Source organism: Megascapheus bottae, chromosome 6, assembly GCF_031878675.1.
Source record: "Megascapheus bottae isolate mThoBot1 chromosome 6, mThoBot2.hap1, whole genome shotgun sequence".
In the NCBI taxonomy this organism is placed as follows: Eukaryota; Metazoa; Chordata; class Mammalia; order Rodentia; family Geomyidae; genus Megascapheus; species Megascapheus bottae.
The window spans coordinates 11,883,502-11,910,535 of NC_143514.1; the positions used below are offsets into that span (position 1 = coordinate 11,883,502).

Consider the following 27,034-nt stretch of genomic DNA (forward strand, 5'->3'; position numbering starts at 1 on the left):
AACAAGTCAGGCGCTGGTGACTCACTCTGTAATCTTAGCTACTCAAGAGGCTGAACTCTGAGGAACTTGGTTCAAAGACAATCTAGCTAGGAAAGTCCATGAGATTCTTGTTTGCAGTTAAGAAATAGAGTGCTGGTCTTAAACAAAAAGACTAAGGTACAATTCCCAGGCTCTGAAACAAGCCCCAGTACTGGAACACACAAAAAATAATAATAAAAGAAGAAAGTTATTAACCAATATGCTTGGTGAACATGGATAGGAATCCTTAAGCACCGATAAACTAAATATAACAACATGCTAATATCAAGTATTTATCTAGTTGGTTTTATTCCAGGAATGCAAGGTTGCTCAACATATGCAAATCAATGTAATATAATACATAATAAATGAAAAAAATAGATCATTTCAATAGAGATATAAAAAAGTCTGTGACAAAATTCAGCTTTCTTTTGTACAGCTCTGAAGAAACAAGGAATCAAAGCAACATATATCAACATAATAAAAGCTATATATAATAAGCATAACCAACTAAATGGGAAAAAAAACTTGAAATGATTTCCTCTAAATTTAGGAATGAGACAAAGCTGTCTATTTTCTCCACAATCATTCAATCTATTACTGGAATTTTTTTGTGCCAGTCCTGGGGCCTGACCTCAGGGCCTAAGCACTGTCATTGGGCTTTCTCAAGGCTGGAGCTTTACCACTTGAGCCACAGCACCACTTCTGGCTTTTTCTATGTATGTAGTACCAAGGAATCGAACCCGGGTCTTCATGCATGCTAGGCAAACACTATCACTAGGCCAAACTCCAAGCCCCTACTACTGGATTTTCTAAATGAAGCAATACAATAATAAAAATAAACACTTTAAAGATTATTAAGTCATAATAGGTTCTATAATGTGAAATGCAATAATATGAAAGAATATAAAATACTGGAGGTCTGAACTTATTAATGCCACTAAGACATTCTGTCAAAGACAACTTCACTGAAGTTGCTAAAATTAGAAGCTAACCTTAGAAAAGCTACAATTGGAGCAAAGACTTGAATTAAGCAAGGAATTATCCAAGAAGTGTAGGTAGTATGGAACAAAGAAAATGTAAGCTTAAAGGTCCTGGGCAAGTGGGAAGCTTGACTGGGTTTTCCTACCACTGAAGTACTGAGTGATGAGAATGAGATTAGAGAACTATCACCATCAGGCAGGCTTCACAAAAAAGATAAACTTGGATTTTCTAGTCAACACCATTATAGAATTCCTACTTAGGAAAAGGACAGAATTTGATTTTCTTTTCAGAACATCATTCTGATTGTGGTATAAGAAATGGATTATAGGTTGTGCACATGGCAAGGGCAGAAGGTTGGAAAAGAGTTTGGAGGTAATTAAGTCTCCAAAACCAGGCAAGAGAGAGTGGTGGCTACTGGGGCAGGGTTAGTAGTCAGTTCTGGAAGATGATAAAGTTTCTACAGCTTGCATTTTCTGAATGAAATAGGTTGAATTAGTTAGTGGAGAAGGAGGAAATTGAACAAGTGAGAAGGTGCTACTGGAGCAGTAACAAACTTTGGGAGAATAATAAGATGGTGAATAGTAAATCCCATTTAAAGTTTGTGGTTCTCAGTCCCGTGGGAGACAAGGTGATGGGAAAATGTGTGTTTTGTATATGTAATACACTCATTTATGAATAACGAAAAAGCATTTACCCAAAGTGAATACTACAAAATAGAAAGTACCTCCGCAGGGGCCAAGAGTTTGGCCTAGTGGTAGAGTGCTTGCCTAGCATGAACAGAGCCAGGTTCGATTCCTCCATACCACATACATAGAAAAAAGCCTCTGCAATCTGGTTAGGTCATAATTGTAGGCATCATCTCAATCTGCATAGGATATTTACCTTCTTTCCCTCTCATTTAACCAAAACTTTGACTTACAATAGTGAAGACCAACAGGAATATTGAATGCCTAATCTTTTAACAACAGTTACTAAAACATATTAAACTACCTCATAATCCCTGGATATGCTTCAACTAAATTATCGACTAAATACAAAAACAAAATACTGGACAACAGCTATCATACAAGTCAAATAAGCTAGTTGGGTATCATAGTTATCAACTATTGCAATAACATATTGAATAAAGCCCTAGGGAATGTGTCTACCTTTTCTGTTATGGGGTAAGGGTCTTACTCTATTTTCTATGCTGGCCTACAGTCGCTAGGTAGAATCTTGGACTACCTAGTGACCTCCCAAGCTTTACAATGTGGTTTTCTTCAGCCATTTTTAATTGATTGGGTAAGGGCAGAGGAATGGGTTTCACTGGGAGTGAGTACCTTCACCCAGGTGAGTCTGGGGAATTGGGAAGAGGACAGCAGTGATTGCAGGGTTGGACTCAGGATCATGCAAGGCAGACTTAAACCAGGGCCCGAGGAAGCCAGTGCTGTGGCAGATCTTAGTGATGGACCATGTCTACCACATTGATCCAGATCTGGAGCAGCAACTGAGAAAAACTGGACTGGGAAAAGTGAGCTGGGATCTGGCCATCCCATCTTAGAAGGGAGATATCAGAAAAATGCCTGGTGACTGAGCCTATAATGGTAGCTTACTCCAGAGGTTGAGATCTAAGGATCACAGTTCAAACCCAGCCCGGGGAAGACAAATCCGAAAGACTCATCTCCACTTAACCAGGGAAAGAACCAGAAGTGGAAATATGCTTCAGGTGGCAGAGCATCGGCCTGATGTTGTTGAATATCAACAAACAAAATGAAAGAAAAGAAGCCAAACAAGAACAAGAGACCCGAGTTCAAGCCCCAGTACCCACACACACACACACACACACACACACTAATTATTTTAAAAGAGTAATTTTGACATCCTCCTGAGGGACGCAATGGTGAGGTACAAAGAGCATGCCATTGCACCTGCCCCTAGGCAGGGCAGGAAACCGAGCCCTCACCATGCCCACCTTTGACAGCAGTGGAAGCTAGGGGTGGCCTAGATCTCCACTCTCGGGAGAAGGTGACATGGCTGGGCAGCAGCCAGCTCTGAGTGGAGTTCCCAGCATGGCCTACTTCTTGATGTGAGCTGCCAGTTTTCATGTCACACAGGTGGAGGGCGGCATTCTGGCCTTGGAGGAGGCTGTGGGAGCCCCATTCTTAAGGAATCCTGAAGTTAGCAATCCCTAAATCCTGCACACCCCCCAACCCCCCTCCCGGGAACCAGGTGCCTCTGCTCCTCAGCCTGGCTGCTGCATTAACCGGGCGTGTGCCCCCCCCCCCCCTTCCCGATTCTTGACGTCAAGCTTTGAGTGGAGGAGCCAGCAGGAGGGTGGCGGCCAGGAGAAGCCATTCTAGCAACAGCTTGCAGGAGGGCGCTGCACAGCTCTGGCTCGGAAAACAAGATCTAGAGCCCCCGGGCAGGAGAGGAGGAGGACCTGCGGGGCTCTCGGGGACCCCTTAGGCTGCTGCCAAGAGAGAAGGGGTGCGAGGAGGAGGAAGGGGAAAGCGGGGGCTGCACGGGGCCCCCCGCGGGGAATGTGACATCAGCGCGCGCTCGGGGCGCCGGCGGCCGGAGGAGGCGGCCGGCTGGCTGGCTGGCTGGCCGGGCTGCGCGGTGCACACCTCGCGCGGCGCCCAGGGAGGAAGACGCGGATCCGGCTCAGGCAGCCGGGATGTCGGCGAAGGAGAGGCCAAAGGGCAAAGTGATCAAGGACAGCGTCACCCTCCTGCCCTGCTTTTATTTCGTGGAGGTGAGCTGGGCCCCGAGCTTAGACATAATGCAGATCTGCCGGGGTCCTGGATGGTGGATGGGAGGCAGGGAGATGGTGCCAGGGCGCGCGCGCCTCAGTTCCCAAATGCCTGACCCTCTCCCTTCCTCCCCGCTTCCCCGCTCGCTCCCGGGTTTCTGGGGGCGCACCCCTGTCCATGCCTGGGGATACCTGCCAGCTGAAGGTGGTTAGATCTAAGGGGGCCTCCCGGGAAGGCAGACCTGTGTGAGTTTCTAGTTTTCTGCTGCCCTGTGCACCGCGTCTGCCAATGCACGGGGTGGGGGGGGGGGGGAAGGAGGGGGGGCATAACGCCCTTAGTTCCTTCCCAACGTATTTTCTTGACCATGCTATGTATGTAGAAAGAAGTCTGTGAGCATAGAGGCTCACATTCAAGTGCACAAGGCTATGTATATGCCCCAGCCTATGCTAAAGGGAAACTACTCCTGTGGTTGCCCATCTGTGTTATTACCTCCCAACCCCCACCCCAAAGCCTTCCCCTGTAGTTACTATGGTGCCCGTTTCTGCTTCTAAAATTGAGGCTATATTTCTAAGCAACAACTATCAAGCTACCAGTCTTGATTCCATGGTGAAAAAAAAAGAACATAGGTATATGGTACATAACAGTATTTGCACACATATGTGTATGTATTATATTTATATATATTATATATATTGAAGAGTACATGACATCATCTAATTGCACGTGCTTTATATCGGGGCATTTATTCTTTACTGAACAGTATCACAGATAAGCAATCAACATGCAGATGCATTCCTAATGAACCTCTAACTTACCTAATGCAGTATTTGAGGAAGGAACATCTTATGGGTGGGTTCTGAAGATTGACAGGTACCGGACTCCATGTACCATGATCCATTGCATAGGAAGACATTTTTTTTTTTGGTTTTTGTTTTTTTTTTTAGGCAAAGAGCCTCTGAAATTAGAGGTAGGGAGAGGAAAGATGTATTGGATAGGTTTAGGGAAATGGAGGGGGGTTAAGCATACAGCTCTGCTCTGTGTAATTACAAGTCTGGGTTGCACAGAGAATTGAGAATGTTACTGGGTTTTATAAATACCCTTTCCTGGCTATCTCCTCAGTCAAATATGGAGGTTTGCACCACCAAGTGCATAGAGTAGATTCTGTTTGATGCCTTCAAGACTCAGTACCACTATGAAGATTTAAAAAGAGAGAGAAAAAATTATCTTGTTTATTTAAAATAGTTGGCTCATTTATTGTCATTCTTTTTTCCACACAAGAGATTTTGAGGCAATGACTTGGGTCATTTGGTGTTGTTTGCTGAAGAATAACAAAGAACTTTGTCCAAAAAATGTGAGCAGCAATCGACTACATGATGAAAAAACCTAGAAAGATGAGATGGCTGGCTTTGAGTTTGATGGTCAGACCACTTGTCACATGCCCAATCCACAGTGCTTCATATCTGGATCTATTACATTCCTTCAAGAGAAACCAATGAGTTCTCAGATTCCATGTCTAGGAAGGTCCAGCCACAAGGTCACCTAGAAGCTAACTACATATGCATTAGGGAACTTTGGCTTCTAGGAAAAACCTCTGTCATGCCGAAGCAAGCCACAAAATTAAGCTCAGTACCTGAAAAAAGAGAAATATCTAGGGGCTGGGAGTTTGGCCTAGTGCTAAGAGTGCTTACTTAGCATGCACGAAAACTCATATTTGATTCCTCGGTAACATATATATAGAAAAAAAAAAGGCAGAGGTAGTGCTGTGCCTCAAGTGGTAGAGCACTAGCCTTGAGAAAGCCCAAGGACAATGCTCAGGCCCTGAGCATTTCCAGGACTGGAAAAAAAAGTGTGTACTTTTGAGGGACCTGTCATATGAGTCTAGGATTTTAAAAGTAAGAACATATCTGAATGCATGTGAATTATATATTTAGAAACAATCATCTCACAAATGTTCAATTGTTTTCATGGCTGGAAATAACTCAAATTCATTCCTTTCACTTGATCTATTCAGGTACCCAGTATGAAATCCTTAGTTGGACAATTACTTGAAGACCAAACATGGAGTTTGAGTAGTTATGTTACAATATTCTGAGAGGGGGGGATGGTGATAACAGTCTCCCAAGAGAAATTGATGAAAATGGATCACAAATTATTACTCCCAAACTTAAAATGCATGATGAGCCACTAAAAAGCTTCCAGGATATTGGAGATGTCTTTGAGACACATTACTTAAGAGTTAACATACTCCTACCAGGCGCAGTGGCTCATGCCTGTAATCCTAGCTACTCAGGAGGCTGAGATCTGAGAATCATGATCCAAAGCCAGCCTGGGCAATGCAAAGCCCGTGAGACTCTTATCTTCAATTAGTCACTAGAAAACAGGAAATGGAGCTGTGGCTCAAGAGGTAGGGTGGTAACTTTGAGCTGAAGAGCTCAGGGACAATACCAGGCCCAGAGTTCAAGCCCCATGACCAACAGAAAAAAAAAAAAAAGAGTGAACAAACTCCCAAGCTGGGTTGAAGTGACTCATTTTGAAGCTGATGCATCTCCTTTAGAGGAACAATCAACACACCATGAATTAACACACCAATTAAAAGCTCTAGAGTAATGATACTTTGCTTTACAGCATAATTTCCCAAGACCTTGTTGACTAAGATAGATAAGTATAACACAAGGAAGTCTGTTTCCATCATTTATCAGCCCAAAGCATATTTTTTTCAAGCTTATTTTGTTACAGTTGACCATAACTGGAGTAACAAAAGGGGGGTTAAATAGCCAGATCTAGAGGAAACAGCAAGATATCCAGGACTCAAGATGCTGTAGCCAACTTCAGCCATCCTTGTAGGTATCAGATACAAGGAAACCGGATTAGGAAACTTTCCACTGAACCAAAGAAGGATAAAATCAAATTAGAATTACATCAAGAAACTGAGAGCAGTCTACCCTTATAGACACATCAACCCTGTTCAAACACCACCTATAGCACATACTGCTTTTTCGTGATACTTCTGTCATCCTCACATGTCTCAGATAGAACAGAAATTATTTAATGTAAACATGACTCCATATACTCATGCATAACAAACTATTCACCCATGGCTGAGAATATAGAACACAGTATGGGGTTAAAGTTGTTGTGTGCACAGTGTTCTGCTTGTTTCTCTCTTTTCTAATGAACCTGAACTTGAAATGGATTGTTTTACTCCTAGGACCTCAAAGATCAGTCCCTGACTAGGTCACTGCTCAGCCAAAATTACCTCCTCTACCATTTCTAGAAATGATTTGGATTCCCCAGGTTTCCTGAAATGTAACTGTATATACTTATCTGTATGTATCTATATGAATCTATATACATTTATCTGTATGTATTCATACATATGTGTGACATGTATTTGGGCATGGATGGTGACAGAAGAATACTATTTCACTTTCATAAGAAAAACAGAGCCATTTATGAAGCCCTTCAAGTAAAGCTAATATATTGCATGTAAACCAACCCATTTAATCTTTGAAGATTCTCATTAAGAAAGAGAGCATAATTACTCAGCTTTTGAAGAAGAGGGAGAAATCATAGAAGATAAACAGTACACTCAAGGTCACAGCCAGGCCTGATGACAGCTCAGAGCTCAGCCTTCTTGCCCCAGGCTCACTATCACTCTTGGCTTACTCAATGGATTTCCATACAGACAAAAATCACCAAAGAACTCAGAAAGATGGTCTTCCAGGAGGTGAAGGGAAGAGAATCACTGGTGTCCAGGAGTTCAAGACCAGCCTGGACAAAAAAATAAAACCAACCAGCTAATCAATAACAACTTGGAAAGAAAATAGCAAGGGGACATGACATATCAGCATAGGCCAAAGATAAATTTTCCTGTGAAGGGAGGAACCTAGCTTTCTTCTTTCAGTTTGTTCTCCTGGGAGAGACTCTTAAGTCTAAAGAGTTTGTAGTCAGTGTGAACCCCAACAATGGCTCTATAGCAGCTAGTACCCCTCCCGCCCCCCACCAAACTAGTGACTCTGGCTAGAGGAGGTGTAGAGATGCAGGTGGCACATTTGAAGGGTATCAGGGCATCTCTAATTATACCCTTGTCAGCAGCCAATCCTCACCCAGGGTCCAGCCACTGAAAACATGTAATCCTGCCCCAATTCACCACCTAATAACAGGGAGCAAAGCACTCAGTTAATAGACAGAATGGTGCTTTCTTATAACTTTGGTTCAGCTGCTATTTGAGAATAAATAGGGTTCCTGATTGAAGTCTGAAAAAAATTCCCATGGAGTTTCAGTACATCAAAATGTAGGAATAAGGTAGATAATTCAAGTTTGTTGTTGTTTCATGTGTTTGATTTGGTGCTGATACTGAGGCTGGAGTTTACGGCTGGGGTGCTCTCACTTGACATTTTTACCCAAGGGTAGTGCTTTACTAGTTGAGCCACAGCTCCACTTTCTGTTCTTTTATTTTTCCAGTCCTGGGCTTGCACTCAGGGGCTGAGCACTGTCCTTGGGCTTTCCTTAAGGTTATCACCCTACATTTGAGCCACAGCACCACTTCTGGCTTTTTTTCTATGTATGTGGTACCTAGGAATCAAACCCTGGTTTTCGTTCATGCTAGGCAAGCACTCTACCACTAGGCCAAACTCATGGCCCTCCACATCCTGCTTTTTGATGATTAACTGGAGATAAGAGTCTTGTGGACTTTACCTACCTTGACTGGCTTCAAACTGAGGTCCTCAGATCTCAGCCTCCTGAATAGCTAGGATTGCTGCACAGCGTGGTCGCCTAGTGATGTTCTTTTCAGTGGTCAATCTGAGGGAAAAAAAGCACATTGTGGAAGGAACTCTAAGTCCTCATTAGGCTGAAAAATAGGCAGAGTAGAATGTGTCTCTGAAAATAAAGAGGGGGCAGGTAGCCTGCCTTTAAAGTCCCAAAGTACTCAGGTGAAGGCTGTGTCATTTACAAGTACTTATTGCAGCTATCAATTTATAAAAGTAGTCAAAAGTCTTTCAGGCTTAATAGCCCAATATTGTACATGGCAAAGCTTGTGACTGGGTGTTAATGCATTTCCTTTCTGCAAAGCTCGGCGATGACTCACAATTTGTTCTTAATTGTTCTCCTTTTCAAAAATAGACTATGTAATAAAAATCCATGATAAATGATGTTTTAAGCCAAAAAGATTTAAGTTCTTTTTTAAAAAAAGTTTATTGTAAAGGTAATATACAGAGGATTTACAGTTATGTAAGTCAGGTATTAAGTATACTTCTTTTTGAACAGTGTCACGCCTTCCCTCACTTTCTCTAGATGTTTTTCCTCTCAATCCTCCTCTCCCCCCAAGTTGTATAGTTCATTTCCAAAATAGTATCTGGTGCGTTTTGTTGCTGAATTGTTCACTCTTTGTTTCACCATTTCTAAGCTTCCCCTTCTCTCCCCCAAATCAGATAAACAGATAAACTTACACATAAGACAAAAGGTACAGATATTTTATAAAAGAGACAAAAGGGAACAGAAAAGAGCCACATATGATCATATAATATAAAATTAAGTGTATCAAAATGAACTCCAAGAAACAGAAAACTGAGGGGTTTTTTTTTGTTGTTTTTTGGGGTTTTTTTTTGCTTTTTTTGTTTGTTTGTTTTGTTTTTTTGTGTGTCATGGGGCTTGAACTTTGGGCCTGGGCGATGTCTCTGAGCTCTTCAGCTCAAGGATACCACCCTACTCCTTGAGCCACTTCCCATTTTTTAGTGATAAGAGTTTCAGGTCCTTTTGTGTCTGGGCTGGCTTTGAACCTTGATCCTCAGATCTCAGCTTCTTGACTAGCTAGAATTACAGACATGAGCCACTGTGCCTGGCTGAAAACTGAGTTTTTTAAGATGTAACTTCTTAATACAAAATAAATGGGAAAGAGGGTTTTTTTTGTATTTGAGCATTGCTTTATGGGATTATTTTATTATTAATCTGATGTCTGATTCATGGAGCTAAAAGCTTTGTTAGACCTATATGCATGTGTTTTAACAGAAATATGGATCTAGATACAACTTTGTAATCTCTTTCTTTCATGTACACATACAAAGCACTCCAACCATGTATAAATCCAGAAATGAGAACATTACCTTCCCACTTACCATAAAGTAATTTCTGAACCATTGAATAACTAAAATAACTTAATATTAAACTAATTGAAATTATTTTTAGAAATATCTTTAAGAACTCATTTTCCTTCTTTTCTTCCTTCCCTAACTCTACTCCTTTCTGTTTTTAAAAAGAAGCAGGTCATATAGCCCACAAGGGCCTCAAACTTGAGATGCTCCAGCCTCCATCTCCCAAATTCGGAGATTTCAGGTGTGCTCCACATACTCTCAGAACATATTTCTTGATTGTAGTAAATGTTAAGTCCCATGATTTCTGTTCTCTTGGAATCAGTTTCTCTTTTTTGCAATTTTTGTCTTCAAAAGGAAATATACCACATTTCTATGTTGCAAGTACCAAAATAGTAGCTATAGAGTTTTTTTTTCTTTTTTCTAGATTGTAAAGAAATTGTCTGTTCAAAAAATACCCCAAACCCTTCCAAGTAAGATGAGCTGCAAGCCTTTCATCCTCTTTTAGAGTCACAATGCCCAAAGTCTAATGCAAACAAAAAAGAAAAAAGAGAAGAAAATCGATTCCTGAGTTTTGGTAACGGAGTTAAATGAGGGCATTTTTGGAAATATGAAGTATCAGACAAGAAGCCAACTATTAGGTAACTCAATTCCTACACATAGTAACTAATTTATTTCTGATCAAGTCACTCAAAGCGTTCTTTGTTCTGTTTTTCTGATAGAGAAAAAAATACAGTTAGTATCCACCAACTTCAAAGACATTTTAATAATAATAAAAAATCATAGTAACAATGACCTTTTTTTTAAAAAAGGAAAGAAATTGAGTGCTGGGGGCTCAATCTGTAATCCCAGCAACACAGGAGGCTGAGATCTAAATATCGTGGTTTGAACCCAACCCGAGCAGAGAAGTCCGATACTCTTCCCTCGATTTAAGCACCAAAAAGTTGTAAGTGGAGCTGTAATTTAAGTGATAGAGTGCTAGCTAAGAGCTAAAAAGAAGCACAGGGAAGCACCCAGACCTGAGTTCAAGCCCCAGGACTGGCACTAATATATATATATATATATATCATACATATCATATATTGATAATATATGATATTATTATTACACTATTATGTAGTATAGTACACTAATAAAATATAATATAAATTAGGGGGATAAAAAGTCCTGCGAGGTACCAGGTATTTTGCAATTTTGTCTTCTTTTCTGTTGTCTGTCTTTTTTGGGGGAGTGAGTCTCACTTCTTAAACCAGGCTCATGTTTGGGGTCTTCCTGTTTATCTTCCCTTCCAATAGCCTACTATACACAGGCTCCATATTTCTTTCTTTACTTACTGTTTATTTATTTTCAGGGCATTTTGTTTGTATTCTAGGCCTTGTGCTTACCAGGCAGGTCCTCTACCACTTGAACCTTTCCCCCATTCCTTTTTGATGTGCTTCATTTTAATTTATTTTACATAGGGCCTTCTATTTTTTGCCTTATTGACCTAGAACACCGTCTTCCTATTTATACCTCTCACCTTGCTGGTCTTATAAACATAAGCCCTGGCACCTGGTATTTTATGCTTTTGAAATCTGAAATGACTTCCCACAGAGAGAAATATCTCTCCACACGGGACCACATGGCAAGTTCAGTGAGAGAGCCAGGATTTGAGAATTTGTCCTTCTGCCTCTTGCATTATGAATTTTTGCCCATCATCTCATATTTGCATTTTGACTTGGTTCTGCTGCATGATGCCTGCCTCTGGAGATGTGGCTGCATTTAGTGATGGAGGGCCCACCTCTCTTGTGATGTTACTGCTTCACAATATCTAAAGTCATGGGTACAATTCATTTTCCATATAATGTCTACTGAGTATCAGTATTGAATTTGTTCATCCTTTGTCCCTCCATTTCTGTGCCCTCTCCCCATCTTATCCTTCCAAAGACACATAAATGAACACATAAGACAAAAGGAAAAGAAAGCAAAAACAGCAAAAGAAAAAAATAAACCTCTCATTTCCATTTTTTGGAGTTCATTTTGAAAAATATTATTGTGTGTGATCATATGTACATAGGCATTGTGCCTTTATGTTCCTCTCCTAAGAGTGTCATCCTTTGGTGTCACTGTGTGAGAGTCTTACTGTGCCTGGAGTCTTGCATCATTTATCATGTCCCAGAGTACTTTAGATCTAGCTTCTGCATAGGAGAGAAAACATGCACCATTAGTGTCTCTGAGCTTGTCCAGCATGGATGTTTTGAGAACAGAATGACGATCCACTTACTTCCTCTTGAGTTTTGCAAATGGCAACCAAAAGATCTCTATGGGACTAATAGGAGGAATAAGAGGGCAGAATTGCCTCTCAAATGAAGTTTCAAGGAAGTAGAATCTATAGATTTATGAGAATGATGGCACATAAAAGAAGTACATATTACCTCAATGAGATAAGAAATAGGGAGGCTGAGCTGTGTAGGGATGAGATAAAAGTGATGGCAGAAATCAAGTACATGTGAGTTTATTGGATCCATTCTGTGAGTGAGCCATGGAGACACCTTTATATGTTCAAGCTGTCCAAGCTAGCTGGGTAAATCAGCATCATTTGATGTGGAGCTGTAGCTGAAATGGTAGAGCTCCAGCCTTGAGCAAAAAAGTCAAGCAACAACACCATGGGCCTGAATTCAAGCCCTAGTATCATCACACTATAAATAAATAAATACATACTCTCTGCCAGTAAGAATAAGGACCAGATATTAATTAGCTGGGCATTGGTGGCTCACAACTGTAATCCTAGTGACTCAGAAGGCTGAGCTCTGAGGATCAAGGTTCAAAACCAGTTTGGTCAGGAAGGTCTGTGAGAATCTTAACTCCAATGAACTGCAAAAATCTGGAAATGCTGCTATGGCTCTAAGTGGCAGAGCACTGGCCTTGAGCACAAAAGCTCAGGACAGTGCCTCAGGACATGAGTTCAAACCCTGACACTAGCACACACACTCACCCATACAAAATCATTTGAGGTACAACCATTTTTGTTCATGCTAGAAATGCATACAAATGACCTAAAAGTATACTCTGGTTAATATCAGAACAGGAATAGACCTGAGGTCTCCTGACTCTGTTTGAGTGCTCTTTCCTAATTACGAGAAATATTTCTAGAAATTATTATATTTAAACAGTTTCCTCCTGGGTTATAACACTCAAAACGGAGGTCAGTAGAAGGAATTGTGACAGTCCTTCTTGTATACTGAAATGCATTTCATGAAACAACACTGCATTAAATAACATAATAAGGAAATTTAGAATAAGACTTTTATTTTTCCTGATTTTTAGCTTCTTTGAAAACTGTGGTTACAGCTAAAGATAACAATATTTTTTTTGCCAGTCCTGAGCTTGGGCGTAGGGCCTGAGCACTGTCCTTTGACTTTCTCAAGGCTAGAGCTCTATCACTTGAGCCTCAGTACCACTTCTGGCTTTTTTCTATTTATGTGGTACCAAGGAATCGAACCCAGGTCTTCATGCATGGTAAGCAAGTACTTTACCACTAGGCCAAACTCCTGGCCCCAAGATAACAATATTTTTAAAGTATACATTTTCAATTACTTTCTTCACATGAAGTCTTTCATGGAGAGTAGTGAATAAAGGAAACCACGGGAAAAGTTAGAATAAAACTTATACAATGTTTTCAAAGCTGAATTTTCTATTATATTTCAATACAATTTTTCATACATATCATCTCACTTAATCCTGTAAAAACAAGTGAAGGATATTATCTTTGCTCTAGTAAATTGGCACAGTGAATGGGAACAGTAAAAATAGGTGTAAATATACAATTAAATCATGCTTTTGCTAAAAGCCTGTTGCATGATATGGCTTAAATATAAACCCCCATTTTATGAAGCCATAGGCATGCTTCAAAAGAGTTCTTCATTCATAAAGACAAAGGACAGCTTTGGTAATTTCATAACAATTTATTCATTGAGCAAATATTTATTGATTGCTTATTCTCTTCTTTTCAACTTAATTCATAGTAACAATATGAAATCAATACTGGAATACTTCCTAATCTATAGTAGAACTTAATAATAGACATTTCCTGAGTGCCTAGTCTAAAAGAGGACTAATCATTTGAGCATAATTGTTTCTTTTTAACTTCCTATTTAAGTCCTGGGATTGAACCTAGGGCATCACACATGCTACACATGTAGTTTATCACTGAGTAAGATAGCCAACTCACCTGTAATATTTGAAAAAAAAATTTTCTCAGAATGTGGAGATATTTTTATTTATAAAGTAATTGACTATTGCTTTGCTTTGTGGATTATTATATGACCCAACATCAAATCAATGTCATGATCTACATGAGTCCTAGTTTCAAAACCACACTTATGCTCCTTTTATTATTTAAATCACATTGATGATTTTTTTAGATTTTAAAATAGACAAAATGTTTTGTATATACGTTTATTTGTTTATTTGAAATAGGAAAAGAAAGGGGGGAAACACGATGAGGGGAGGGGTTAGGGGGAGGGAAATGGGGACAAAAACATGAGGAGGGGTATCAAAGTATATGAAGTAATACACCTTCTATCTGGCAAATATAACTGTAACCCTTCTATTAATTACAATACAAAAAGAGAGAGAAAAATAAAATAGCCAAAATGGCATTACTGAAGCAATAAATTTGAGGTTTCAGCTTTCATAGTAAACTATTTTAGTTACATAAAGGCACATGCCAGAAGACACATTTCTCTGTCTGTGGTAGAAAAATCAGATAAATATGTTTTAATTTAAGAACAATATTGTCAATATTTATGTGTATAAATTTAAATATAAATATTAAAATTTATTTACCTACATATTCTAAATGAAAATAAATAGTATAAGCAAATAATATATTAAGATATAATATTATAACATATCATATGGTAATGTATAACATATAATCTATTATAATATAATAATAAAACTATATAAGGTCTTATATAGTTTTATGCTTATATTTTAATATAGATTTAAACTTAGGTATGTTATCTATATTTATGTATATAAACATAATATCTGTCTATACAATTTATATATTTTATACAAATACATGTATTATATAAAAATACAAATTTTATGTATATAGATACAGGTAAGGAAATGTCTCACATGGACTATTGTGGTCAGGTTAGAGTTTTATAACACTTTAATTATATTTATTATATCACTAATTATTTCTAAAGTAAAATCAGTGTCTAGTAAAGAACCTTTCTCTTCGTGGTTTAATGACAACATTCTTCATTTTTGTCTAGAGTATTCTCCTTTGATGGTTTCAGGTATTACTAGATTCTCTGCGAAGATGTTTCTGTGTCCTAATTCCTCTTATCCTCTTTGATATTGCACATTTAGGTAGATTTTATAGACGGGATGATATTTTTATGATGTATAAATTCATTAACATTAGCATCTCATTGGAATGCTTGCTCATGGTTTATTGACAGACGTGCACACATGCTCATAAAATCATCTCTTGCCTAAAGAACCATCATTTTCCCTAGCAGGTAGAAGAAAATTTACATTCACTTAGCCCCTTCCATATATGAGTACAAAGTTCTAACCGAGGTCCTTGCTTTTCAGTGGGGCCCTATCATTCACATATTACCTGAGTTCTGCAGTATTGTAGTCAACTTGTACGCAGCAGGCTCTTGATTATGTCATCTGTGAAAATGTTATGTTTTCCCCCAGAATGTTGAATGAACCAGAGGACAATCCACTCTTTGTAAAGAAGTGACCTCATTTAGGCTACTAGCGTGAGATTCATTAAAAGCTTGTTTTCAAAGCAGTTTAGAAATACAAAACAACTGAGAACTGACTGAGCCAAGCATTAAGAATATTCAAGGTGAAAGTTTTGGCACGAGTATTCTTTCTAGGAAATAAAAGATGGGTAATAATTTGCATATAGCTTAGAAAGACACAGTTCTGAAACATTTTCCACTCAAAGACCATATTTGGGTTCTTGCTACCAGTTGAAGTTTACCTGTTTAAAGAAAAATTATTTGAGCCAGGTGCTGGTGGCTCATTGCCTGGGATCCTACCTACTCAAAAGACAGAGATCTGAGAATCACAGTCCAAAGGATCTCAGGCAGGAAAGTCCATGAGACGTGTATATCCACCTAAAAAGCCAGAAGTAGAGCTGTGGCTCCAAATGTTAGAGCATTAGCTTTGAGCAGAAAGCTCAGGGACAGCCCCCAGGCTCTGTGATCAAGCACTAGGACCACCACCAACAAAAATAAAAATACGTTTTTTATTGTTGGGATAATGTATAGAGGGGTTACAGTTACATTCGTCAGGTAGTAGGTGCATTACTTTTCAAACATTGATAGCTCTTCTCATGTTTTTGTCCCTGATTCCCTCCCCTAACCCTTCCCAATCATCTTATTTCTCCCCCCTTCCCTTCCCCATTTCAAATAAACAAACATTACACAATATACCCGGTAACAAAGTCAGATACAGTAACATGCGATTAACCATAAGGGCAAATAAAAGAGAAGAGAAATAACATAGTACATTAAGAACAATAATCACACAAGATAAACTCTTGTTTCCATATCCTAGAGATCCTATTTTTAGTCTCATCCTGTATGACTTCATGTACATAGGCTTTGAGCTACTGTAATCCTCTGCTAGGAGAGTCCTAGATGTGTACTAATTGTTACAAATGAGGGAAACATTGAGTCTATGTTCCTTTGGATCTGGCTTACTTAATATGATTTTTTTCCAAGTCTTTCCATTTCTTTATGAATGGGGTGATGTCCTTCTTTCTGATGGCAGCATTGAATTCCATTCTGTATAAATACCACATCTTGATCTATTTGTCTACTGGGTAGACAACCATCTGGGTTGGTTCTATATATTTGCTATGGTAAATAGTGCTGCAATGAAAATCATTGTGCTAGTAGATTTAGTATGTACTTGTTTCTGGACATTTGGGTAAATGACCAGGAGTAGGATTGCTGGATCATAGGAGAGCTCTATGCTTAGTCTTTTGAGGAATCTTGAGGAATCACCATGTTGCTTTCCATAGTGGTTGAATAAGTTTACACTCCCTCCAACAATGTAATAGTGATCTTTCCTGGCCACATCCCAGCCAGCATCTGTTGTTATTAGATTTCTTGATAATGACTGTTCTAACTGGAGGGAGATGGAATCTCAACGTTGTTTTGATCTGCATTTCTAACAAAAATATTTTTGATGATTACCTAATATTAAAATCTAATATCAACTGGCTATCTATCTAATATTTATTATTAATTAGATTATCCAATATTAAAGTAGATTACCTAAGATTTACATCTCAGATTATAAACTTATTTTATGGATAATGTTCCCTCTAGTGGACCAGAAAATAACAAAGGCAAAGTTATTTCTAGTATTCATCTTTAAAACTCCATCCCCTAGAGAGATGTGCATAGCAGTTCCTCAATGGTTTTATGATACATTAACTACTGTGTTAGTCATGAAATCAGGTAACTTAATAGAATTGGGATGATAGAAATAGAGGCTAGACTAAAAATTAGTTTTGGCTAGTATTTTAGTTTTTTCTCACAGTCCCCAATGGCTAATGGTTCTTTTAGTCCTAATCAGAATAAGGGGAAGAAATAGCCAAGATTTCAGTGCAAAGATGTTTGCTCCCATATGACTAATAAAGGCCAAGTGCAAATGCCTCTTAGAAGACATCTACTCCAGGACTGTAACAACTGAACAAGTCACCCATGATGATGCTCCTAGCCTCACTGGAGAGGCCCAATTCCTTCCTCCACCTCCACCCCTTCCTTCACTTCCTGTGGTGGATCACCAAGGCCAGGGCAGCAGACTAAAGAAGGAAAACAAATACCACACAGGAGACCTCACAAAGTAGAAAAGCCTTGGGAGACCAGCTCCATACCTTGTTTCTTTTTTTTACTTAAAAAAATATCTTTAAGGGACAGGAGTTTGGCCTAGTGGTAGAGAGCTTGCCTACCATGCATGAAGTTCTGGGTTCAATTCTTTGGTACCACATACACAGAAAAAGGTGGAAATGGTACTATGACTCAACTGATAAGAGGACTAGCCTTGAGAAAGCTGAAGGACAGTGCCCAGGCCCTGAGTTCAAGCCCAAACCTGGCAAAAAAAAAGTTATCTTTAAATATTTGTACAAAGCATTGCCATTTAACAAAGCAGTTTAGGAAGACATATCTTGATCAGAGTCATCCCTCCCAATATTCTTACCCATTCCTCCTTTACCTACTCCTTCCCTTCCTCCTCTTAAATTTGTAGTACATACATTGGATTCTTATCTGCATTTTCTCCCTCTTCTTCTCTTCATCCATCTATTCATTTTCCCTTGAAACTATCCCACCCCTTTTGAGTACCCACTTCCTGCTGCTTTTTTTTAATGAACTTTGACTTAGGTTTTCTAAGGAATTACACTATTTTGGTTCTTTTTGAATCTATCGTAATTCAGTTAATATATTTGTATGTTTGTGCAGACTACCAAATATACATAAGTTTATAAGCTAAATCTAGCTTCCAAATAGAAGAGAAAACATGAATCTTTTGTCTTACTGGGCTGATTGCTTCACTTAACATAAGTTTTGTCAGATCTTTCCACTTCTCCACAGATGGTATGATATTCTTTCTAACAGATGAGAATAATTCAATTGTGTGCATATAACTCCATTTGCTTGATTCACTCATCCACTGAGGGGCATTTGGGCTGATTCTATACTATGGTGAATAGTGCTGCAATGAACATGGTTGTGCTGGTAGCTTTACTCTATTCTGGTTTCAAATAAATCCCAGGAGTAGAATTGCAGGGTCCTAGAATAGGTCTATGTTTAGTAGTTTGCTTTCCAGAGGGGTTGAACAAGTTTTCATTCCCACCAGCAGTGTATTATACTTCCCCTTTTGCTGCATGCCCACCAACATTTGCTATTGTTTCCCCTTCTTAGGCTATGTTTAAGAATTACAGTCAGGAAAGGAATTTACAATCTAGGTAAAAACTGTTTAACATGGGATAGAGGAAAAAGCTGTTTGGTAGTGGTGGCGGGGGAGGGGGGGAATTTTCTTTCCTTTTGGTCCATGTATCAGATGGTAGAGGTACTGAAGTTTGTCATAAAATGTAGGGGCAAAATTAACCTCTAGAAGATAGCTAACCCTTGAAATTAGTGGAGAGCTTGATTAGGAAATTTCATCAATCACAATACTGTTTATATATCCTTCTAGATTAGAGAGCTTCCTATTCTGTACAAAACTCTTTATGACAGGTAAAATCTAAGGTGGCCGTGATTGTATTTGTGAGTTTGTGTGTGATTTAGCTCAAAGATTATTAATTGAACCCTTTGTTAAATTATTATTGTTTTTATAATTTTAATTATTTTAGTGCTGTTTACTGAAATCAGGTATTAAATTTACCATTGAAATAACTCTTATTTCTGTTATGAAAAATTCCCAAGTGATTGTGTCACTCAAACTACTCAGAAACAATTAATTTACTCATTTAAGTTTTTAGTAACAAAATACATTTCTTTGACTGCAGTATATTACATTGAGTTTTTATACATGGTTCATCTGACCTTTTTTTTTTTTATAATTTTCACAGTGAAACACAAAATCTAACCCCGCTTAATTTAGGCACAGCTGGGGAGTGCTAGGAAATAAAGTATTTCATTTTAACAGCATACATGCATTATGTCTTTTATGATCACTATTTTCCTTTAAAGCTAACAACCTAGTAATTAAGACCAGACCTTAGGTAGCATTAGAATTCTTTTGTAAATTTGAAAAGAGAGTTCATAAAAGTGTACCTCAGTTTGCAACAGACACACTCAGAGAGAGAGAGAGAGAGAGAGGCTCATGATACTCTTAGTTTCTCATCACCTACACTATAGAGATATTACTACTCTGAGTAGCTAATAGCTTACAAACATCTATCAGATGCATTGCTAAGTAAATTAACTAATTTTTTACAACAGAAATAAAAATATTATAATATATAAGAAAAGTATTTTAATGATAACTTTAATGCCCGATTCAGGTAAACAGCATTAAAAATTAAAATTATAAAGGCAATAAAAAATATTTAAGTCATGACTATCTATATTATATAAATTACTTTAGATCTCCAAGTTAGAAATTGCATTTATTTGTGTCACATCTCAAATACAGAGTTTTAGTTACATATCATTTTCTATCTTTGGTGTAATGATAGTTTTCCCATAACGACTACATTGTTTGATATTAAAAAATATATGTTGTACCCCAAAGTCATATATTTCCTTTGTATAATTACTCAGATAAATATCAGCATGCTTCCTCTAGATAAATAAAAGAAATAAATCATTAATAGTGAAGGTCCTATTCAAACAGTATATAAAGGTCTTACTCTTCTTTAGAAGGTACAAAAAAATACCCATCAGTAGAAATTCTGGGATGAATTCACAATATATAAAGAAAAATTAGCCTCTGTGTTTATTTTTTGTTTCTTAGTGACTTGGGGAAAGGATAGGATAATGGTAGAAGTTTCTAGGAAGAGGTATTATATACAGTGATTACAAACATGAACTCCAGAGTTTGTAATACCTACCAAGCTACCTAACCTTGCCAAAAGAAAGAAAGATCCACACAAATTATGTGCGTCACAGTTCTTTCATCTGTAGAATAGCAAAAATAATAGTGTCTTCATCAGTGAAGTGTGAAGATTGCAGGAGTTAAAATAAATTCCAGGTACTTTAAATAGTACCTGGAAAATATAAGTGAATTCAATTACTATTAGTGCTATATATTTTTAAGTTAGCTATATGTTATAGGGCAAGAGAAATTACTGCTGGAACAAAGGATTCAAAAGCAATTACTTTGAACACTTAAAATATAGGTCCCCAGCCTCAGGACTCTCTCTCTAATTTGTTTGAAAGAACAAAATGCTTTCTCAGACCATGCACATACTTCAGTGTCTAATTATATAAGAAGAACAAATCCACAGCACCTGGGGTAAAGGCTGATGATTAAAAAACATACAACCCCAAACCTACTGCTAGATCAATATTCAGGCAATAAAACAGCCACTTATCATTAGTTTAGACTTCATTGTTAAATCATAGGGTGATTATAATTAGTCTTTTTAGAGCTGTAGATATGTAGTTCATATTCAAGTATAAAGGCACAGAAGAAAAGATTTTTTTCCCATAAGACCTAACATATATTTAGGTCTCCTAGAGGCTTTCTGTTAATTATCATTGCTATTTGAAAGACCCAATTTAAGATTCTTGTATTCTTCAATGTTAACACAATGATAAGAGCTGCAGAAATCCAGGCATTTCCTTGTGGTAGAAATAAAGAATGATCTTTTAACTGGATGTATTCTCTTGACTATATTATATAAGGCTATCCTTTGAAAACTGGGGGATTTTTTTTCTAAGACTATCAAAACCTCCCAAGCATTTAGAACTTAGTTCCTGTATCCATGTACTAAAAATTCCACTTCAAGGACACACAGGACATCATGGATAATCAAGTGAGTAAAACAACTTCTCTGCTTTCAAAAGATCATGTAGAGCCAGGTGCAGGTGACTTATGCCTATTAATATTATTTTACTCAGGAGGCTGAGATCTGAGGATCATGATTAAAGCTATCCTGGACAGGAAAGTCTGTCAGAGTCTTATCTCCAATTAAACACTAAAAAGCTGGAAATGGAAGTGTGGCTTAAGTCAGAGTATCAGTCTTGTGTGGAAAAAGCCATGTTTGAGAATGAGGCCCTAAGTTCAAGCTCCAGTATCAACACACACACACACACACACACACACACACACACACACACACACACACACACACACACGATCATGTTGTATAGGGGGGAGAAGGAAGACAAGGGAGAACAGGAAATAAATACATGTCATCTGTCCATCTCTCTTGAATTCTGCATCACGCATTCACACATAACACAGCTTCAGAGACATTCTTCCAGCAGGTAGAATAACCAAAGCCAGTAGAACCTTCACTGTCTCAGGTAGGCCTCATTTCTGATACTTTATATTAGAAATCATTTACTCAAGCAGATAAAAGTAAAGATAAAAGCAGATCACATCTATGGTCCAATTAAAGACCCTTAAGATTCTATAGAAAATCATCATAAATAAGAATAACTATAAAGAACTTTCAAGAGAAAGAGCCTTCCACAGCTAAGCATAAGCAAGCATGTGGTTTGAAAGTATCTGCCACCCTTCCCTCTTCAGTGCCACTTAAGCACACCCCTTGCACACAAGGGCATCTCTCCTCATGTGTCCTCCAAGCTGGCATTCCCATGGAAGCCTGGGGCTAGCCTTTCCTGGAAAGCACCAGACTAGTGCCAGATGGCGAAATGTGATAGGCTGCAGCCGGATAGAGCCAGCACTTGCTTCCAGGAACTTAACAGACCGTGATTCAATTATGGGCCCTGCCACTCAGAAGTCAGGCATGCTGTGAAACATGTCTGGAGCAGGATATCTGTCTTAAAATTTACTTTAGCTGGGCATTCATGTCTAACTCCTCAAATCCTAGCTACTCAGGAAACTGAGATGTGAAGATCACAATTTAGAGCCAGCTTGGGCAGTAAAGTCTGTGAGCTGCAAGTAGAGTTGGACTGATGATATAGCCCCAGCCTGGAGGGAAAAAGCTAAGAGATAGGGCCTACACCCTGAGTTCAAATCCTAATACCAGCCCACACACAGATATATATATATAAAATAGTATATGAGAATTCTATAACAGAGTAGCCTTTTGCAACCTGCAAACATTCCCCGTGAGACTTCTTCCTACTTGGAAACTGGGCCTTCATCACCATGAAGAGGAGGAAAGAATGTGGAGAGCCTGAAAGTAGCTGACATTTTCCTAACTTAGGCACTGGGGCAAGATTCTGGTGTTCTCACTTAGAGTTGTGCCTCCATTTTCTCATCTATAAATCAGGGCTACTAGATAGATTATACAGATATAGATTGTACAGATCCTAGGTACAGATTGAAATGTAACAATTTATTAAACTTAGCACTGTATTTGGCAACTAAAGTCCTTATCACATACTACCTATAGCTAAGAAATTGTCTGTTTTCAGTTCCTAGGATAGTCATCTGTTGATTTCTTCCAATGAAATTCAGCAGTTATTTAATGGAGGCATGGCACAGTCAAAACAGTGTGCATATTACAAAGGTTTTACTCTCAAATGCTTGATGGTCGGATGAAAGCTAGTCTCACAGTGAGAACTGTAAGGAAAGGCCTACTGCAATTCTCTTTCAAAAAGCACAAAGGTAGAACAGGAGGTAGAGTCCTCAACTGAGTGCATCCCAGGAAGGATGGGAAACATTGGAAAAAAAATCAGGACTTTAATGAGAGAAAAATGTGAAAGTGTAACCTGGAGTGGAGACCAGATCATGTCTCTCTGAGACATAAGTGGCATGGTTGTTTGAGGTGAGGACAGCAGAGTTTAAGCACAAAGCAAAATTGAACAAGAAAGGAAGGCTGGTCGATTGGACTCATATTAGAAAAGGTCATACTGTCATTCTATGTCTTCTGTGCTTTATTTTGTTATTGGAACGATATTATTAAATGTCTCATCAGATGTCAATTGTGGGAAAATTAGTCTGACAATCTTGAAGGATGAATTTCACAGTGAAAAAAAAATAAAAGTAGAAATCCTACTGTTTTTGTTTATTAGGGTCATGTCAGGGCAGCAAAAAAAAAAAGGAGAGGAATCTTTCTTAAATTGTTAATACAGGAAGCCAGGAGGGTTAAAATCCAGAAGCTGGTAGAATAAATGAAGGAGCCGGCTGATTTTTCCCTGGCCAGCTTCAATTTTGCTCACTCACTCTGTCCTGCTTAATTTTATCTACACTTGGTATTTTCTGAGTGAAACTAGCTCAAATTTCTAGACCTTGAATAAATATGACATGTTCATTCTGACCTGTTCCGTTAATAACACCAAAAGTGTCAGGATGTTTGTCTGCTCTGCTTTTGAGGGTTCTTTGTGGTTATTCTGAAAATATTATCATCAAGATGAAGTTATCAGTATAAATCATATTACTTTATACTGTATTTTTACAACTATGATTGTCATTGTGACTATTGGAAGGAAACTATGTATTGGCTGCAAGACAAAAAACAAAATAAAACCAAGAAACCTTTCACAATAAAGAAGCATACTCAAGGGAAGCAGACATGCTACTCAAGTGGTAAAAGACCAGCCTTGAGGAAAAAAGCAGTGTGCAAAAGGCCCTGAGATGAAGCCCCAGAACAAACACAAAAATAAAATTATATGTGTATATACAATGCAGATATGTGTCTATATTAGATTGTTCATCCTATATAATATAATGTATGATATACAATATAATCTATCATCTAATTATATAATACATAGTATATATGCACATACATATATAGAGAAGAGACAAAGAAAGTCAGATAGAGACTGATAATAATAAGTAAACAATTTCCTCATCAAAAGGTGTTGCTCATTGACAAGTTTTAGTGCCACAATCTTTGCTAAAATTTCTTTGACCTGCTAGTACTTATTAAGCATGAATCTTATTTTATAATTATATTGCTGTGTTAGATTTCACATTTTATATAGTTGGAGATATTTATTAACTAGTTTTAGTCCCCTCCCATATTATGGCTATTATATAGAAATAGTATTAAAATATTCTTTTTATTATTATCAAAATATAAAGTATTACTTAAAATATTCTTTTGTAATATAATAATATTCTTTTGGATAATTTATACAATTATATTCTTTGACTTGTGACTTTGCTCATATAAAAGTCAAGAAAATTTCACCTTGAAATTTTTTTTGAAATTCTAGCTTTATTTCTTACTTTCAATATAATTTAAGGAAAAATCAGATGACCAAGCTTGCACATCTGCAGTATATTACAATAAAAGGACTCAACCAGAACAACAGCATTAAATGCAAGGCTGGCTCATTCACTATCACAGGAGCCACGGCTCCATTTCCAGCTTTTGGGTACGGACTTTCCTACCCAGGCTGGCTTTAAACATTGATCCTTGAAATTTCTTATTTATGTGTTGTTCTTTAAAAGTCAGGATCAAATCATTCTAGTGCTGTTCAAATTATTCTACCCTGATGACTTTAGTTTCACATCTGCCTTTCACTCTAACTCCAGAATGGCATGATAGTCCCTTCTAGTCAGCTATGCTTAAATAAGAGGCATCCCATTTTCAACACTTCTGAAATAGAACCTCAGATTCCTCCTTCCTATCTTCCTCTAGCTCAGAAAAAGAACAGACATTTCTTGCCCAATTGCTCAAATCTGAAATCAATCCTTGTTGTTTTGACTTTTTCAATGAATCCTCCAATGAAATTCTGTCACTTCTATCTCCCAGACTGTAACTAGAATCTGGAATTCTCTATAGCTCAACTTCTCTGCCTTATCTCTTCCTTAGATTTCTGGGCCTGCCGTTTATCTGCTAGTCCATGAAGCACATAAGTGCAAGAAATTTCCTGCTTAGTTTATTCCATAAACTTGCACTTACAGCTGTGGCTTAGCATCTCAAAATAATTACTGAGTTTTGAAGAGCTTTCTAAATTTGACCCCTCTACTTTAGACCCACTGCAATCTATTCTCAACCCAACAGCCAGAATAGTCTTTTACAGATATTTCAAAGCCTATTAAACTTTCAAGTCCAATTCAACACTCAAAATGTTCCCAATTTTTTTTTTTTGGTGGTCGTGGGGCTTGAACTCTGGGCCTGGGCGCTGTCCCTGAGCTTTTCAGTTCAAAGGTACTGCCCTGTCCCTGAAGCCACATAGCTGGTCCTACATCTACTTCTCTGTCTTCCTCTAGGATTACTTCCTCTGTTCTGTTATTCTTTCTGCTTGAGTTTTTATGATTCACTCTTTCTTCCTCATTCAAGTTTCTACTTAAATGGCCGAGAAGTTAGGACTTCCATGATCCAAAATAAGAACCAATCACTCAAGTACCATGGTCCTTTTCATTTCTGCCTACTTCTCAACTACAGTGAATATTCATGAAAAAAGATTTTGTTTTTTTTTTATCACAACCCAGGATCTAGAACAAGACCTAGGACTAGCAAGCTTTCAATAGATATTCCTTGAAAGAAAAAACAATAACAATAAATGAAGTGTCCATACATGTACGCTAGTTAATCAATTCTTTATTACTTAAAGCCTGGTCAGTTCAAGAGGATCCTACAGAATACTGAATTCACTATGGCTGTGAGAAAGTCCAAGATTGGAGCCAAATTAATGTTCTCATATGAGATGTAAAACTTGCCCATATTACCAGCGTGCTAAGCAAGTAAGCTGCTTGACCTAGATAAAATGTCATACAGAGCCTAAAACAATGTCATTAAAACTGATACACATACACACTGCAAGTTTGTCTTGTTGAACTTGATATCAGAGAAATGTGATCTTTTGAAACATTTTTCTTTTGCTTGTCCTGTCTTGGGAACACTATGATATTACAGAAAATGGTTCTATTGTTTTCACTCACAAGTTGTGTAGCAGATAGCAATGATTAAAATTAATGTTTACTTTGGGAAAACTGCTTTTCTAATCTTCAAATGATTTCTGTCTTCTGTATTTTTTTTTTGCCAATCTTGGGCTTGAGCTCAGGGCCTGAGCACTGTCCTTGGACTTTCTCAAGGCTAGAGCTCTACCACTTGAGCCTCAGCACCACGTTTGGCTTTTTTCTATATCTGTGGTACCAAGGAATTGAACCCAGGTCTTCGTGCATACTAGGCAAGCACTCTACCACTAGGCCAAACTCCCTGCCCTGTCTTTTGTATTGTTGTATAAATTTAGTTTGATCCACTCTTTTTTCCTTGAGGTACCTAAGAGTAAAAATAAAAATTGTAATACTCATCTATATAGATTTGTTAAAACAATCTCATCTTTATTATCTCACTTAAATGCAGTAAAAGTAAGTCTATATAGCCTTTCCTATTGTTAGCAAATCAAATACCTTCTGCTCAAGTTTTTTTTAATATTTGTAAAATATTGAAGTAAGAGGACTCATGAAGAATTATGGATAATCAAAATCAACATGACAATTCACAAGTACAACGCATCCTTTTTTTTTTTTCTTGTTGGTTGTGGGACTTGAATTCTGGGCCTAGGAGCTGTCCCTGAACTCTTCAGCTCAAGGCTACTACTGTTCTACCCCCTGAAACACTGCACCACTTCCGGTTTTCTGGTG

The 27,034-nt window shown here is 38.0% G+C and overlaps 1 protein-coding gene across 1 annotated transcript in view; it reads left to right on the forward strand.

The window, feature by feature from the left end:
• The first annotated feature begins 3,461 nt into the window (after window positions 1-3,461).
• The window catches only part of Plppr4 (phospholipid phosphatase related 4), a 41,641-nt gene continuing 18,068 nt past the window's right edge, over window positions 3,462-27,034 (forward strand). The window contains exon 1 of the mRNA XM_090334254.1: window positions 3,462-3,736. Coding sequence (XP_090190380.1) covers window positions 3,659-3,736 — 78 coding nt within the window. The 5' untranslated portion in view covers window positions 3,462-3,658. The remainder of the gene's footprint in view (window positions 3,737-27,034) is intronic.